The sequence below is a fragment of the Aphanomyces astaci genome (assembly GCF_000520075.1).
Source record: "Aphanomyces astaci strain APO3 unplaced genomic scaffold supercont1.47, whole genome shotgun sequence".
Taxonomy (NCBI): Eukaryota; Oomycota; class Saprolegniomycetes; order Saprolegniales; family Verrucalvaceae; genus Aphanomyces; species Aphanomyces astaci.
The window spans coordinates 39791-53737 of NW_009798310.1; the positions used below are offsets into that span (position 1 = coordinate 39791).

The window sequence follows — 13947 nt, forward strand, 5'->3', positions numbered from 1 at the left end:
GTACTTCAGGAACCCCAAACCTCACGGTAACCACAACGGATGACCGGGCAGTCCGTGTCAAATCGAAATTGCTGACTCAAACGGTCAAAGCGCGGTAGGAACAACCACGATTCAGCTTGTCTAATCACGCTTTTGTGCGAGGTCGATGACATGGAGCTGGTGGTTGCGGCAAATGAGAGGGACGACGGGCGCATCAAGCATCTGATTGCCCAAAACGCAAATGTGAGTGTCGTGAACGAAGTAAGTTGTACTGTAGTACAATAACGTTACTTCGAAGTATTACGATACCAACAACACGTAAGTGATGATGTGGTCACGTGTAGGCTGGAGAGAGTGCACTTTACGTGTCGGTGAAAAATAAATCTAACCATCGGAGTTCAAGCATTGTTGGTTGTTGGTGCAGACATCAACATGTCAACTAACCGACGACATAACGGCCACGTTTTCCAGTAATTAGTGCGGTCCACACTAATTTTCAACCTCATCATTGGACCTATGTATCAGTAGACCGGAATAATTCGCTCATTAAAACTGTTCCATTGTTGTTTTACAGTTAACCCGAAATACTGGTTAATGAGGGAATTATCCCATCTGGGTACACTATTGCGTAACGTTAGTCCGCCCTACCCCTGATGAGTGCATCTGAGTGGTTAGCTATCGCTAACCATTGGCGATCGATTCAACCCCAGGGATTTAGCATCATATGTACTCACCGGGGGTACTGTAGGACATAGTGCGAAAAGGTGTACTAGTACCCAGATTAGACAATTCCCTCATTATTGTCGATTTGCTGGGAATTTCCGGATACAGAGAGGTTCAAATCCCTACTTTCATAAACCACGCGACGGCGTTTGATCGGTTTATCTGTGAGTTTGGCAGTTTCGCATTTGCGCGCCATTTCCAAACGCACGCCCTTCTGGCCGCTCGTCGATACCCATGAGTGCCATTGAGTCTGTTGTCTTCCACCGACATGCCAGCCCCAACACTATGATGCTATTCCTCTACTACTACTTCCTAGGGACGAAGAAGTCTTGTTTGGCAGTCCTCTGTGGGAAGGACGAGAAAACGATTCATTTCACTCCCACGACGCACCACCACAGCCGAACGTTGTCAACCTCACAGCGGACGCGTTGCGCTGACCGACAGTCTTTTTGGTCGTACCGTAGCCTCAAGTATGAGCTCGTACAACGAGGTTGAGTGCGCCCCCACCTCTGGTTGCAGGCTTAGACGTGGGCTTTGTGAGGATATCGTGTTCCTCGCGGGAGTGTCTGCAACGTCCATGGTGGTGTCCGCGTCAGGGATGGAAAAAATCATGATCCACGAGGACTCCGCGTGGATGTTGTGAAGTGAGTTGCAGTGCGGCACGTTCTCTGAAAGCCGTTCTCTGAAAGGCTGGTTTCGGAGTAGCCAATCATAGTCTAGCATGAATGGATTAACCAATGGGCGAGGTTTGTGATAGGTTTACTGTTAGTCGGCGAGATTCGATTCGACGGAATCTGGAATTCTGTACCAAATCCTACCAGTAACAGTAAAACAGTATTTATTCAGTAGAATTACCTCGTATTTTGTGCCAACCCAAAACTCTAAAACCAGATCTAACTGTAAAGTGGGATCACGCAAAATAATTTAGCGTTTTTCATCATATTTCACACCGGTTGCCAACCAGCGATTAAACTCTAATACTAGCATTCGCATGGATGCACGACACCAAGCAGCAGAATCGCCTGGATAAAAGTAGTTCAGGGCAAAGAATGCCAACAAGTCAGTGAATGAACTACTAGCAGGGAATATCGCTTAGAAAGCCGCATCCGGAGTAGCACTCCGTTGCCGGTACTAGTGCGGTTGCGACCTATACAGTAATCGCGTCTACGCTTACATGCGCTTGAAAACGAACCGATACACAACATTTGATTGATAGTCTACGCATGCGTCAACAGAAGTCCAGAAGTCGCAATAGAGGGGGCATGCTCCGTTGGTCGAGAAACCAGTGCCTGTGATGTGGGCACCATACACGAGCGATCGGGTGCAGTGCTGGGGCAACGCATGCAGGCGCTGGTTCCACGCGACCTGGTCGTCGTTGCATCTGTTCAGGCGCCAACTTTCAGTATGCTTCCTACAAGAATCGCAATAAGGTTAACATCATCAGTCGGCGAGGTTGGCACATGCCGAAGGACGACTTCCGTCATGGCCAATGCCGGCAGTCATCCTTCACCATACAAGCGTCACATGCAGTCGTGTCGATGAGACACACAAGATAGGACTCATGGACACACTCTAACTTAGCGTTGAGCGGCGCTTTGCGCTATGTGGGGCCGCGAGGACACGCACCTGTACTTGGCCGACATGGCGGCATACCATTGCAACCAGTTAATCCTAAACGTGTTGGGAATTATATGCACATGGAAATGTATTGCTGATTCTATGCTGGCCAGAACTCGAACCAATCGGTCAAATCTGACGAATAATCTGACTTTAGCGCGCCGGATAGCGTCGACGCTAGAATTTAGAGTCCCGCCCGTGGGAGAAATAAAACGGTAAAATCTGACTGAAAAAATACAGTTTTGGAGTTTTAGCGCCACGAGTGGGGATGCTCTAATGCAGCCATTCCGGCAAAACTCAGAGTGGGGTAGAGCCAATCAAAACAAATCCTTTAACAAAACTGCATAGATTAGTCGTCCAATGCCATTGTCACATACTAGTAAGTCTACCATGACCATTCACGTTTAGCCTTCAAAGCCGGGGATTCATGATCTTTCATTCAAGACGACGCGATTAAGAAAGGAATGAGCTAAATCCACCCAGTATTTGAAAAATAAAGATTCGTTTTGCCCAAACGCCGGTTATACAGATAACGACGGAATAAGTGGCCCTGTGGTACTTCGAAATAGCACTTCAAATTTGTCCTGGGACAAACTACTTCGAAAAGTAGAAACTTAAATCAATACGAAAGTTTAGTACCACGGGGCCACTTACTGAGAGCCCGTTCCGAGAAAAACTCAGAGGGGGGTAGAGCCAATCAAAACGAATCCTTTAACAAACCTGCATAGATTAGTCGTCAAATCCCATTGTCATGTCATCGGCGATAAACACCGTGTCGAATTCGAGGTTGTTCTGGGGTGTCGGATCAAAGTCATGTCCATGGATGGCCAAAGGTCTTCTTGGTCACCTGGTGATGTAAAGCACCCACCTCAACCAAATGGATGTGGTATTGCTTCCGGCATACCAACTTCATTGTGCATTTCACTCCCACTTGCACTCGTACATAATGACGTCGTTGGTATCTCTCCTTTCCATCGCCGCTTCGATCGTAGTCGCGGACGACTGCTCCAACATCACGTTCTCCGAAGCAGTTGAGTCGAAGGTGGCAGGCAGACGAACCCAAGTCGGCAGCGTGGCTCCCCCGCCCCTATCAGTCGCTGGACGTTCACTTCCCTGTGGACTCGAAGATTATCGACACTTCGGCTGCTCATTGCGTGGTAACCCTTGTCAAGAACCATACCTACGCAAGCTCGATCGACAAGCCTTACAAGGGGGAGTTTTCCCCTCCTTTCTGCTACGACGACCCCGACTATTCCCTGGTGTACCTCCGGTACAAGGCCAACGTGGACCCTGGTCAGCAATTTGACCGCATCGCCGGCGTCTGGATCGGCAACCACGCCGTCCTCCGCACGACCGCGCAAGAACCCAACAAGGAGCTTGGCCCCCACTGGGAAATCTTTCGAGAAATTTCGCAATACCGAGCGCTGTTTGGGAAAAACGGCACCGTCACGGCGTCCCTTGATAACGTGGTCAACGACGAGTACACGAGCAGCTTTTATGTGACGATCACGGCCGAGTTCTACAAGAAGGACCCGTCTCAGTACGTCGTCCAGCGCGTGCCGTACGCGCCCGACCAGATCGTTCCGATCTTCAAATCCAACGGCAATCACCCCTGGTTCAACGTCCAGCCCAACACTCTCGGCAAGAACTACAACCTCGTGACCTTCCCCAAGAACCTCGATGGGTTATACCTGGAGCTGTTTACGTCCCACCATGGATGCGACGAGTTCCAGTATAGCAACCCTCCCGACGAGCTCAAGGGCCGTGTCCGTGCAAACTGCGGCGGTGGTTCCTTCCGTGAAGTGCAGATCCTCCTCGACGACGAGATTGTCGGTGCGGTGTGGCCGCTGCCGCTCATTTACACGGGCGGCTTACTTCCTGCGCTGTGGCATCCAATCGTGTCCATAGGTGCCTTCGAAGCCCCCACGTACATCATCGATCTGACGCCGTACGTGGCCAAGGTGCTGGACGGCAAGCCGCACAACGTGAGCTTCGCCGTCGACCATGGCTTGGACCACTGGCCCACCAACGCCAACTTGCTCGTGTACCAGGACCACAACGTCGAAGAGACGGCTGCCACGCTGGACCGTAAAGTATTTGACCGCAATGTCGCGCCCAATGTCGTTATCAGCGGCAGTGGCTTTTACTATACCGTCCGCACGAACGTCACCCGTCAAGTGAACGTCGAGTCGACCATCACTAACTCGCAAGGCATCCGCAAGTACAACATCAAGAAAAAGTTCAACTTCGTCAACCGCCAAGAGTACTCGGCCAACGGCCAGTCGTTCAGGTTGCGCAGCACAACTCAGACCAAGACCACAATCGATTTCAAAGACGGCACGAAAACCACCAAGTACACGGAAGACTACCCGCTCTACGGCGCGAGCTGGCAGAGACGCAACAAGGCCAAGGCCAATGCGCGTGTCGAACACGACCTCCGCCAGAAGCTTCGTATCGACGGCAACAAGGACCACTTCCGAGTCGGAGTCGAAGGGTACGAGCTCACGATCACCCAAAAGGCCAAGGCCCAGTCCAACTCGCGCACCGGAATCACCTCCTCCAACGAAGTGGTCCTCGCCGCGTCCAACTCCACCGGATGCTACTCGCGCGACGTCAGCGCTGTCACTGGTAAGTACACCAAGTACGTTGAAGCCAAAAAGTGCCCCAATGTCAACCAGTACGTTGATGATTACAACGACGACGACGATGATCATGGCCAGGACCTTCCTTATACTCCGGAGTAATAAACTTCAATGACGTTGTGTTTCCGCAAAACAATCTAGTTTTGCCACAGGATATACTTATCTTTCGTGGCAGAATAATCCTTCCCATGAGAAGCGAATGGTATATATACCTGGTGTGCTCAGACAACAGTGATGGCTGAAAGCAGCATCAGGGACCATATACACTGTAATGTTTGGTGTTGAAGGCAGCCTCTGCTTCAAAATACGATAATCTATCTACATTAGGGAGATTTCGGAAGTTGACTTCTCCTTTTCTTTTTCCGTAAAAATTGAAAGCAAGGAATTTTATATCGACGATTTCGGTGATAACAGTTTTTCCCTATCCGTAGACTAGATGGAGCCAAATTCGTGGATTCGTGGATGATCGGCGAGGTCATTGTGAAGTCATCCCATGGGTCATTCGCCGTTGAAGCATTGGGGCTACTAGTAATAGAGACGAAGCATCGAATTGATTGAAACTCATGTTGTGTTAGTTCAGTTGTTCTACTATGTGTAGGACGTTCGGAAAGGTGTAGCTACGAAGGCAAGGAGTGGCTTGCACCTAAAGTAGCACGCCTCGGCAACTGGCACCAAAGCGTCAGCTGCAGAGGAGTCCTTCTATACTAGTACTTATCTGGTGCATTTAAGAAATCCTTGATAGCCACTGGTACAACTCCGGCCCGATGTACTGCTACCGTATACCCCCCGCTTCATCTATGAAATCTGATCACAACCGGTGCAGCTCCAAGTGGCACCTTGAAAACTATTCAGGCATGCACATTGGTCTAAATTCATCACAAGACTTATATTTCATTGGATGAAAATAATTAACGCATGGTGATTGGATAGTTTTGTCCAATTAGAGACAATTAGGTACACGCCCAACCGGAATCATGAAAATGTCTGGAGGAATCATAGGTACTGAAGCGGGGGGTATACGGTAGACGCGGTTGACTAAGCTGCGGTGTCGGGCGCCGCCTAATTTGCTTTCCGTAGTTCCTACAAGTGTATACATGTGATGATTCTTCGTCACTATGCATAATATCATTAACTTGTTCGCTCCCACCGCGCCTCTGATCGACCTCCACTTCATGTGGGTCATCCTCCACGCTTCCACGCCAAAAAAGCGTTGCACCACTTCAACAGATCTGGCCAATCACAAGTCAACAGATCTGGCCAATCATGGTCGAGGATTCGAATCCCCAAAATGGACCCATTTCAACTAACTGTAAGTTCCGGAGTTTTCCTCAACCCTATAAGCTTCAGAGGTTATTTTAAGGACAGAGATAAATACTTATCTCCGAAATCTGTTGTCAACTTTAACGTTAGGAAGGCGATCTGTATATCGTCTAGATATTGATTGTTATTCGTGGTAATTCGAACAAACAACCCACCGTAAAAATCAATAGATGGCCCAAAAATCGATCCCTTTGCTTTTGTACGCTTTCTCAACAAATAAGTCGATTTGGACGAACTTTCAACTATGCTGTTTGTTATACAGGTTTGAACGCACGTTTATAACCTTTGGATCCGCGGACACAAGAACGATGAATGACGCGTATGTATATCATGGGTTATACTTCTTGATGAGATCATACATGCTTGGGCTGTCATCTATATATATATATATCGTCTAGTTTACGCTTGCTACCTTCGCAATCATTGTTTTCCAGTACTGTAGAAGCGTTTGGCCATGACGGGCATGCGATGGACGACACTCTCAGGTACTAGGTATGCCAGAGCTCAGCGCAAGTTTTAACGTGTGCATTATAGATTACTATACTGTCTCGATGTCATCCATGCGACTTGACTTGCGCGAGAAGGCGCCACTCCCGCGCCGGATCCTTGGACAATCACAGGTTAATATGATATCACTATGTAAAATTTGCAGCCAAGGATCGTGGAAGTCTTCCAGTGGAGCACTGCACTTGACCATAGGAGAGCAGTAGTCCCCGCAAACCCAATGCATTCTATGACTAGGTAATTTATAGCCATACTATACGAGAAATGAGACAGAATCGTCGTTAAGCAACACCCAAAGAGATTTCGTGGAATCGCCCATGTCGCGGGATGTGGCGCAGGCAGCCTATTATAATTGTTCTGTTGTGGGAAGTGGTGGTGTGGTGGACACAAAGGGCACGACTGCCCCACCTCACCAGGCCCTAGAAATGGCTGAGGTAGAGTAACGTTAGTGTTTGTGTGTGATGGTGGAGGTATTGCCATTGCCTTCGACATCACAATCAAGACACGCCCATGATGCCCATAATAGTGCTCAGTATTAATATGATATTCATACGCAACAGCGTCTTCTCGTACTGATAGCGTGTTTTACTGCCATACCGAAGCAACATAAAGATTCTAAAACCGTGTCCGGATATTTGGCGAAAAACGCAAAATTTGGCAAAAAATTGAATTCTCCAAATTTTTGATCCAGACAGAGAATTTTTGGCGATTACTTAGAAATTGCCAAAATATCGACCCATTTTTATATCCAGACTCGTCCTTACTCAAGAGTATTTGTTGGGGGAATAATTGTTGTCGTCCAGGTCGTCCCTCACGCTTTTCCCGTCACATTGGTAGTACATGTACGAATCTTCGTCCAAAACCGGCGAGTTCCTTCGTGTGTGTGGCAATTTGTTCGTACAATGTCTGACTTGAATGTGTTGTATGCTTGCTTTCCACAGGGGGTAGGATAGTGATGCCCGGATAGTACAAACTTGAGCATGATTCGAAGTTGTTATTTGCAATTTGCCACTGACTACAGAATTAGAGGAATGCCGAGCCTGGTCCGATACAGTCAGTATATATCCTTGTGTTGACGATGACTTGTGGGAGTGTTGTGTAACGTTACGTTAGCATGAGAAGTTGTGCCAAGCTGCTGGAAGTGGCAACCTCCTAGAAGTCAATCAGTGCATGGGCGTCGGAGCAAATATGAACGGGACCAAGGTATGGGTATCTCCAGTCAATATCAATTCGTGACGTTTTGTGGACGTTAGGATCGTTCCTGGAGCTACTCGGCACAAAACATCTGCCAACGGACATTGCTATCGCCTTGATCGAGCATGGAGCTGACATCCATGCGGCGGATATGGTATCGTATTTCATGGATGGCATTGTGGAGTCAACTCATGTGAAAGTTCACCATCAGACTTGTCGAACGCCACTTCATCGAGCGTGTGGCAATGCAACCTTGGTGTAGCAACTGCATTGATGGAATGCAGGGCTGACATTCATGCAACGGACAAGGTATCGGTGCTCTACCGTATTTACGGGTGGTTAACTGTTGTGGAATTAGAATGGCCGGACTCAGGGCATTTCATGGGGGGCTAGTTGGGGCAAACTGTACTGCATTGGGCGTCCGAGAATGGCCACATGGAGGTGGTCAATGTACTTGCTGAACAAGGGGGTTGACACGACCATGCAAAACCTGGTACAAATATCAATTTGAGATGCTTCCCGCAGATCAACTTGATCGTGCAGTCTGTTGGTGCTATTGAAGGCATCACGGCACTTCTTCAGAACATCGCCACAGCACAATCCCGCCATGAAAGTACCCTCGGGGGCATACGAGATGAGATTGTCCACATGCAACAAGAAATTCAAGTTTTTTCCCAAGACACTGCGGCGATAAGAACCGGTGTCACAGACCTTCAGGGGGATGTCCATCGCATTCAACATGATGTTCAAGGTGTGGCCGAAACGACCTTGACTGTTGGAGGCGATCTGCACTGTTTTCAAAAAGGATGTTAAGTCTCGATCACGAAGGTTCAAGACAGTGTTCGAGAAGTGACATGCTTGCAGAATCGATTGAACAACATCGTGTATAGCAAAACTTGACCTTTCGACGGTGATCTCAATACTAGTAATGGAATAGAGTATTCGCTTTTGTCCAGTCCAAGTGAACAACGCATTCCTTCACAGAGCCACTGGGCGGAATACTGTACGTGCAACTCGAAACACCATCAGGAGGCATGATGCAGATCAGAACGCAACCTTTGTCAGGAAATTCAATCCAAGGAACCGTTAAATATCGACAGGATTTCTGATGCTGTTTCGAAGATAGTGCTATTCGCGAATCAACAGGTACAGAAAGTCAAATGGTTTAGACTGGCGTGCTGACAGCCAATCACTTTACAACAGAAAAGGTTCGGAAGTACTCTCATTGTCATTGTTGTCGTACTCCGGAGTACATACAGTAAGAAGCGAGATTATGTCATTTATCAGGGGCTACCAGAATATATGAACTTCAAAACAAACAATTTCAGCCAGCTCCACAGCGACATTAATATTATTTTTGCCTTTGACCAAGTTTATGAACTATAAATACAGCCGGTTCACAGTCAATTAATGACGAAATGTCTCCGCCATCTATCCGGACACCGCCACCCCAGATGTTTTGCCAGCTGCAAAGTGTTTGTAGACAACTCATTTTCGAAAATGCCACCTCGTTGTTTCTTCAACCAGTGCCCGCACCCGGCGACCAACATCAACGGCGTGTACAAGTGCGTGAACCACAGGTATCGTGCCAAGTGCAATGTCGAAGCCTGTCCAAATCAAGCGTATGCCCGCAACATGTGTGTGCGCCATGGCGGCAAGGCGACGTGCAAGGTCGAGACTTGTCAGTCCAAGTGCCGCGTGGGCGACTACTGCATCCGCCATGGCCCCACGGCCACTCGACCGCGCTGCAGTGCCGACAGCTGCGACAAACTGGCACACCCCGCCACCGGGAAATGCTCCTTGCACGGTGGAGGCCATCGGTTTTGCAAACTGGAGGGTTGCTTTTCAAAGGGCCAACACGGCGACGGCTTGTGCAGCTTCCACCGCCACGTCCAGCGAGCTCAAATGCCAGCCCCAGAAGACACAACGGACGACAGTACGGACGACGACGAGGACAATGCCGAGCTCATGGCCCTGTTGATGAACTCCGAGTGGGCGCTCGACAGTCTGTGTGTCCCTGAAATCACACCACCGTGCAACACCAGCATGGTTGACCTCCTGGACCCAATGTTTTTGTTTTCGTCCGCATTCTAGGTCGAAATCCTAGCTAGTAGTACTTTAACGGGCGAATGTTGTGAATATATGTGTGAAGTTGACCAGGAAGTTGTTCTCGACTCAAAACACGAACTGCCCCTTCATTCTACTGTATACTTCAATGAAGCCAGCAGGAAACCCAAACGAAGGCAAGACGGCGGGGTGTGGGACTTATCATGGAATTCCATTGACGACGCTTCGGCAAGATCATAGCCAAAGCGACAACCGGCCGGTGGCCCACCTGGTACATATACTGTATATCAATTTGACCAGACGGATTGGTGAGTGACATATGTCTGTCACGATAGATTTGCATTGCTGTTTAGCCAATCATATTGACAAATCACACAATTATAGCCAATGAAACCACGACTTTGATACTTTTGACTTCCAGTAGAGGTTCCAATGGGTGCTGTCGAAGTGCTGCGTAATCCCAGGATTTTGAGATCTACGCGAAAAATGCCCAAACTTCAATATGCGTCCATATCCTCTCGTTGAGTCTAACACATAGGAAATGGAGTCTACTTTGGGGTGACGTCAACTTTGGGCGACTTGTCTTTGCTCCACAGGGCTGTGCAAAGGCCGAATTTACTTCTGCCGGGCCGCAGAAACGCTGGGTCGCATTTTTTACTGCAGTGTGTTCTCAAGCACCCGTCTTCTATTCTTTTCGTCGTCATTTTCAGCGAGCGAGCGATAGGCTAGCTACAGAGCTCTGAAACTTGAAACTGAAACTTGAGTGAAACTAAAAGTTGTACCAGAAGTGCCATACACTAGAACCGAATTGGTATTTCATCGTTGACGCCCAACAAGAGTTGGCTTGTACTTCGAAGTAGTACATATAGTTTGACGAGGACGCAACGTTCACGTTCATGCATGGACCACAACGCGAACATATTGTACAGTGCCAAGTGTAGCTGGATTTTGATAGGTACTACTGTAGTATGTTGGTCGGCCCGCTCAATGGAATCTTTTATGAACACTCTCCATATGTACTATTAATAGTATGGTCCACTACTAAAAGGTCACATACAGTAGACATCCCTTCTCGACGGTGGTACTTGGCAGCGGATTGCGAAGATGCGCAAATGTCGCTTCACGTTGTGTGGCGATAAATACAGACCAAGCAGAGCGCTTCAGGCTCGAGTAGCTAGACCAAGCCATCACCCCAGCCTTGTGCTAATTCCACAAACTTACACCATATTCGATTGTGTTTTATACTATGGTAGTAGTTATACCGGTACAACAGCCCCGAATCAAGGTTGTTGCTATGCGGCAATACTACTAACGTTACTATAGAGTAACGTACAGCAACGTTCACGTTACGGTGAATTGATGTGAAGAAGAATGCACAGTAGTACCGTATAAGTAGGCCGAGTATCAAGCGAGAAATGGTTATCCATCGCGTTGTTGGTATACAGTAAGTACTACAGTACTACTCTGTCCCAAATTACCTCCACGTTTCAACTTCGACTCACCTCAAAATTTGACTCATTTACCCAATTTCTACGAAATTTATACCAATGAGAAGCTGGGAATTCGGTGTTTTGCTTGCTCATGATTATATTACAGGTTTGTTGGATAATGTGCACACTATCATCAAAATAATATTTCTCCTCAGCGCTCCGGAGTACAAGGAAGCCCCCCCATATTCAATGCACCCCCAATACAGAACCGCGGTGGGGGGTAGCGTTAACCTATCCAACAGGTTGTTTCAGGTGTTAATCTACTAGTGAAGTAGAGTGGACAATGGAGATTGAAGCAAGTTCGAATTCCACCTCGCCCTCCTCCAGTGACTTTTCATATGCGGATGAGAGAGCCCATTGTCGTTCGCTTGTTGGAAACCCGGCCAAATCACAGACAGTCCAGCAATTTTGTACTAGTAATCATTTGTTCGACTCCAATCAAGGACAAGTTCAAGAGCCTCTTAGCCGTCCAATCTGTCGACTTCAAGTATTGGGAACAGTCGGCGAATATTCCGTGGAACTCGAGCAAACAGCCCGATGATCGAAATAGTCATTTGATTGGATATAAAGATTCAAAGAACTCACGTGGATTGGTGGATGGGTGAAACAATCCTGATATCCGGATAATGCCCTGGACGTCAATTGGGTACTGTACTTTTTCAAGGCAGATGTGCCGCGCTGTGATTGGCTACTGGAAGAGTTGCCACTTGCGTTGTGGGTTGTTTTTGTGTGAGTTGGCGCGATAAAGCTTTCGACGCCGACATGCTTGTCGCCTTGTTCCAGGGAGAGAACGTCAAACCGACGCAATTGACGTACGCCTGCGCGAAAATGGAAGTCCGAGGCACGGTTGACGAGGTCGCCGAGCTCTTCTACCCCGACGACGAGCCATTAGCCAACCTCCGGCGGCTGTTCCCAGCCAGACCTGTTGGACGCGCAGACGATCTGCGCAAGCCCCCCGGCACTACATTTCCATACATTGGATGGCGTTTGAATCACCGTCGCCCGTGATGAAGCACCGCGACTTTTGTGTCCTCGAGGTACTGTCCTTTCTCGTGGCATGCTCTTTTGCATGGCAACAAACAAAATCAGCTTTTAACGCAGCCATCTTCATGTAGTGCCTGGACGAATTTACCGACGGCACTGGGTGAGTCGGGAGGGCGCGGTCCCTCACGTCGATCAAGACCCCACGGTGTCCCGACTTGGATCCGTCGTCCGGCGTCGTGCGCGGCAGAATGGCGCGTACAGGGTGCATCTTCATGGAGATGACGGACGCCCCCGGTCGGTTGGAAGCCACGTACTTTGTGCAGATGGACTTTCACGGATCCGCGCCCAAGGCGATGTACGTTCACGGCATGCGGCGGCACATCCGAGCGATCCTCCCCACGGTCGAGTCGTTCATCCTTATTGCGCTGCTCCGCGACGCGGCCTTCTTCGCCAAGCTGGTGCCAACGTCCGCTCGACGCGCTTGCCATGTGTGTGACTTGATGTTTGGCGCGTTTCATCGTCGGCGCCGATGCCGCAAGTGCGGCGACGTCGTGTGCACTTCATGCAGCAGCCACGTCACGTTCGATCAGCATCTGGACAGTCTCAAGCTGCGCATTTGCACCGCGTGTGTCATGCACGTGCTACTCCCGGACGAGTTTCCAAACCCGACGAGGTCTTCATCCCAGCTCCGCCTTCACCATGACAGCAACGATGATGATGAAGTTGTGACGGTGGGTCGCAACTGTTCTACTGGTCAAAGCCAAAGTCATCGTCGCTCTCACTCCAGCCAGATTGAAAATAAACAAAAAGAGACTAAAGAACGACGGCGCAGCAAATACTAGTCCGATACGTTTAGCGTGGACGCTCCCCGTGAGCGCCTCGAGCAGCCGAAAACTCCCCGTCATCCATCGATTAGTTGCCCACGACAAAGTGTCAAACTCCATATGATGTCGACATGATCGGACGACGTGATCCCCCCCGAGACCTCTGTATCAACACCCCCTTACAACCCCACGACCATCCTCCTCGATCCTCCGAACAGTAGGTGCTAGGGGTTGCGTTTTCAATTCAGCACGGTTGTTTGACGAGTCGTCGGAAGAACGAAGCTCCACAAACCGAGGGCTGCTGCTGTCGTCTCGAGTTTCGATCGTTGGGAGCCAAGTACACACCTCGATGTTGTCACCTCTGTGGCGTTGTAATAGGGGGTCGTCACGTCCAGAGTGCATCCACGGCATCTCGTGGTGAGGGACCTGCCGCGATGGGTGGTGCATCGACTCACCCAGTGCCGTCGGTAAATTCGTCCAGGCACTACATGAAGATGGCTGCGTTAAAAGCTGATTTTGTTTGTTGCCATGCAAAAGAGCATGCCACGAGAAAGGACAGTACCTCGAGGACACAAAAGTCGCGGTGCTTCATCACGGGCGACG

The 13947-nt window shown here is 49.1% G+C and overlaps 4 protein-coding genes across 4 annotated transcripts; all 4 read left to right on the plus strand.

The window, feature by feature from the left end:
- Nucleotides 1-3265: 3265 nt before the first annotated feature.
- H257_13253 (hypothetical protein) lies at nucleotides 3266-5092 on the plus strand (the record flags this gene model as incomplete). The annotated part of the gene is made up of 2 exons (XM_009840717.1): nucleotides 3266-3361; nucleotides 3414-5092. 2 exons carry the CDS (start codon nucleotides 3266-3268, stop codon nucleotides 5061-5063), a joined length of 1746 nt encoding a protein of 581 aa, XP_009839019.1. The 3' UTR covers nucleotides 5064-5092.
- Nucleotides 5093-9479: 4387 nt separating this feature from the next.
- H257_13254 (hypothetical protein) lies at nucleotides 9480-10141 on the plus strand (the record flags this gene model as incomplete). The annotated part of the gene is made up of 1 exon (XM_009840718.1): nucleotides 9480-10141. One exon carries the CDS (start codon nucleotides 9480-9482, stop codon nucleotides 10071-10073), a length of 594 nt encoding a protein of 197 aa, XP_009839020.1. The 3' UTR covers nucleotides 10074-10141.
- A 2157-nt stretch (nucleotides 10142-12298) lies between these two features.
- Nucleotides 12299-12544, plus strand: H257_13255 (hypothetical protein; the record flags this gene model as incomplete). The annotated part of the gene is made up of 1 exon (XM_009840719.1): nucleotides 12299-12544. The coding sequence occupies one exon, from the start codon at nucleotides 12299-12301 to the stop codon at nucleotides 12542-12544; it is 246 nt and encodes an 81-aa protein (XP_009839021.1).
- Nucleotides 12545-12768: 224 nt separating this feature from the next.
- On the plus strand, nucleotides 12769-13362 carry H257_13256 (hypothetical protein; the record flags this gene model as incomplete). The annotated part of the gene is made up of 1 exon (XM_009840720.1): nucleotides 12769-13362. One exon carries the CDS (start codon nucleotides 12769-12771, stop codon nucleotides 13360-13362), a length of 594 nt encoding a protein of 197 aa, XP_009839022.1.
- Between the last annotated feature and the right edge of the window lie 585 nt (nucleotides 13363-13947).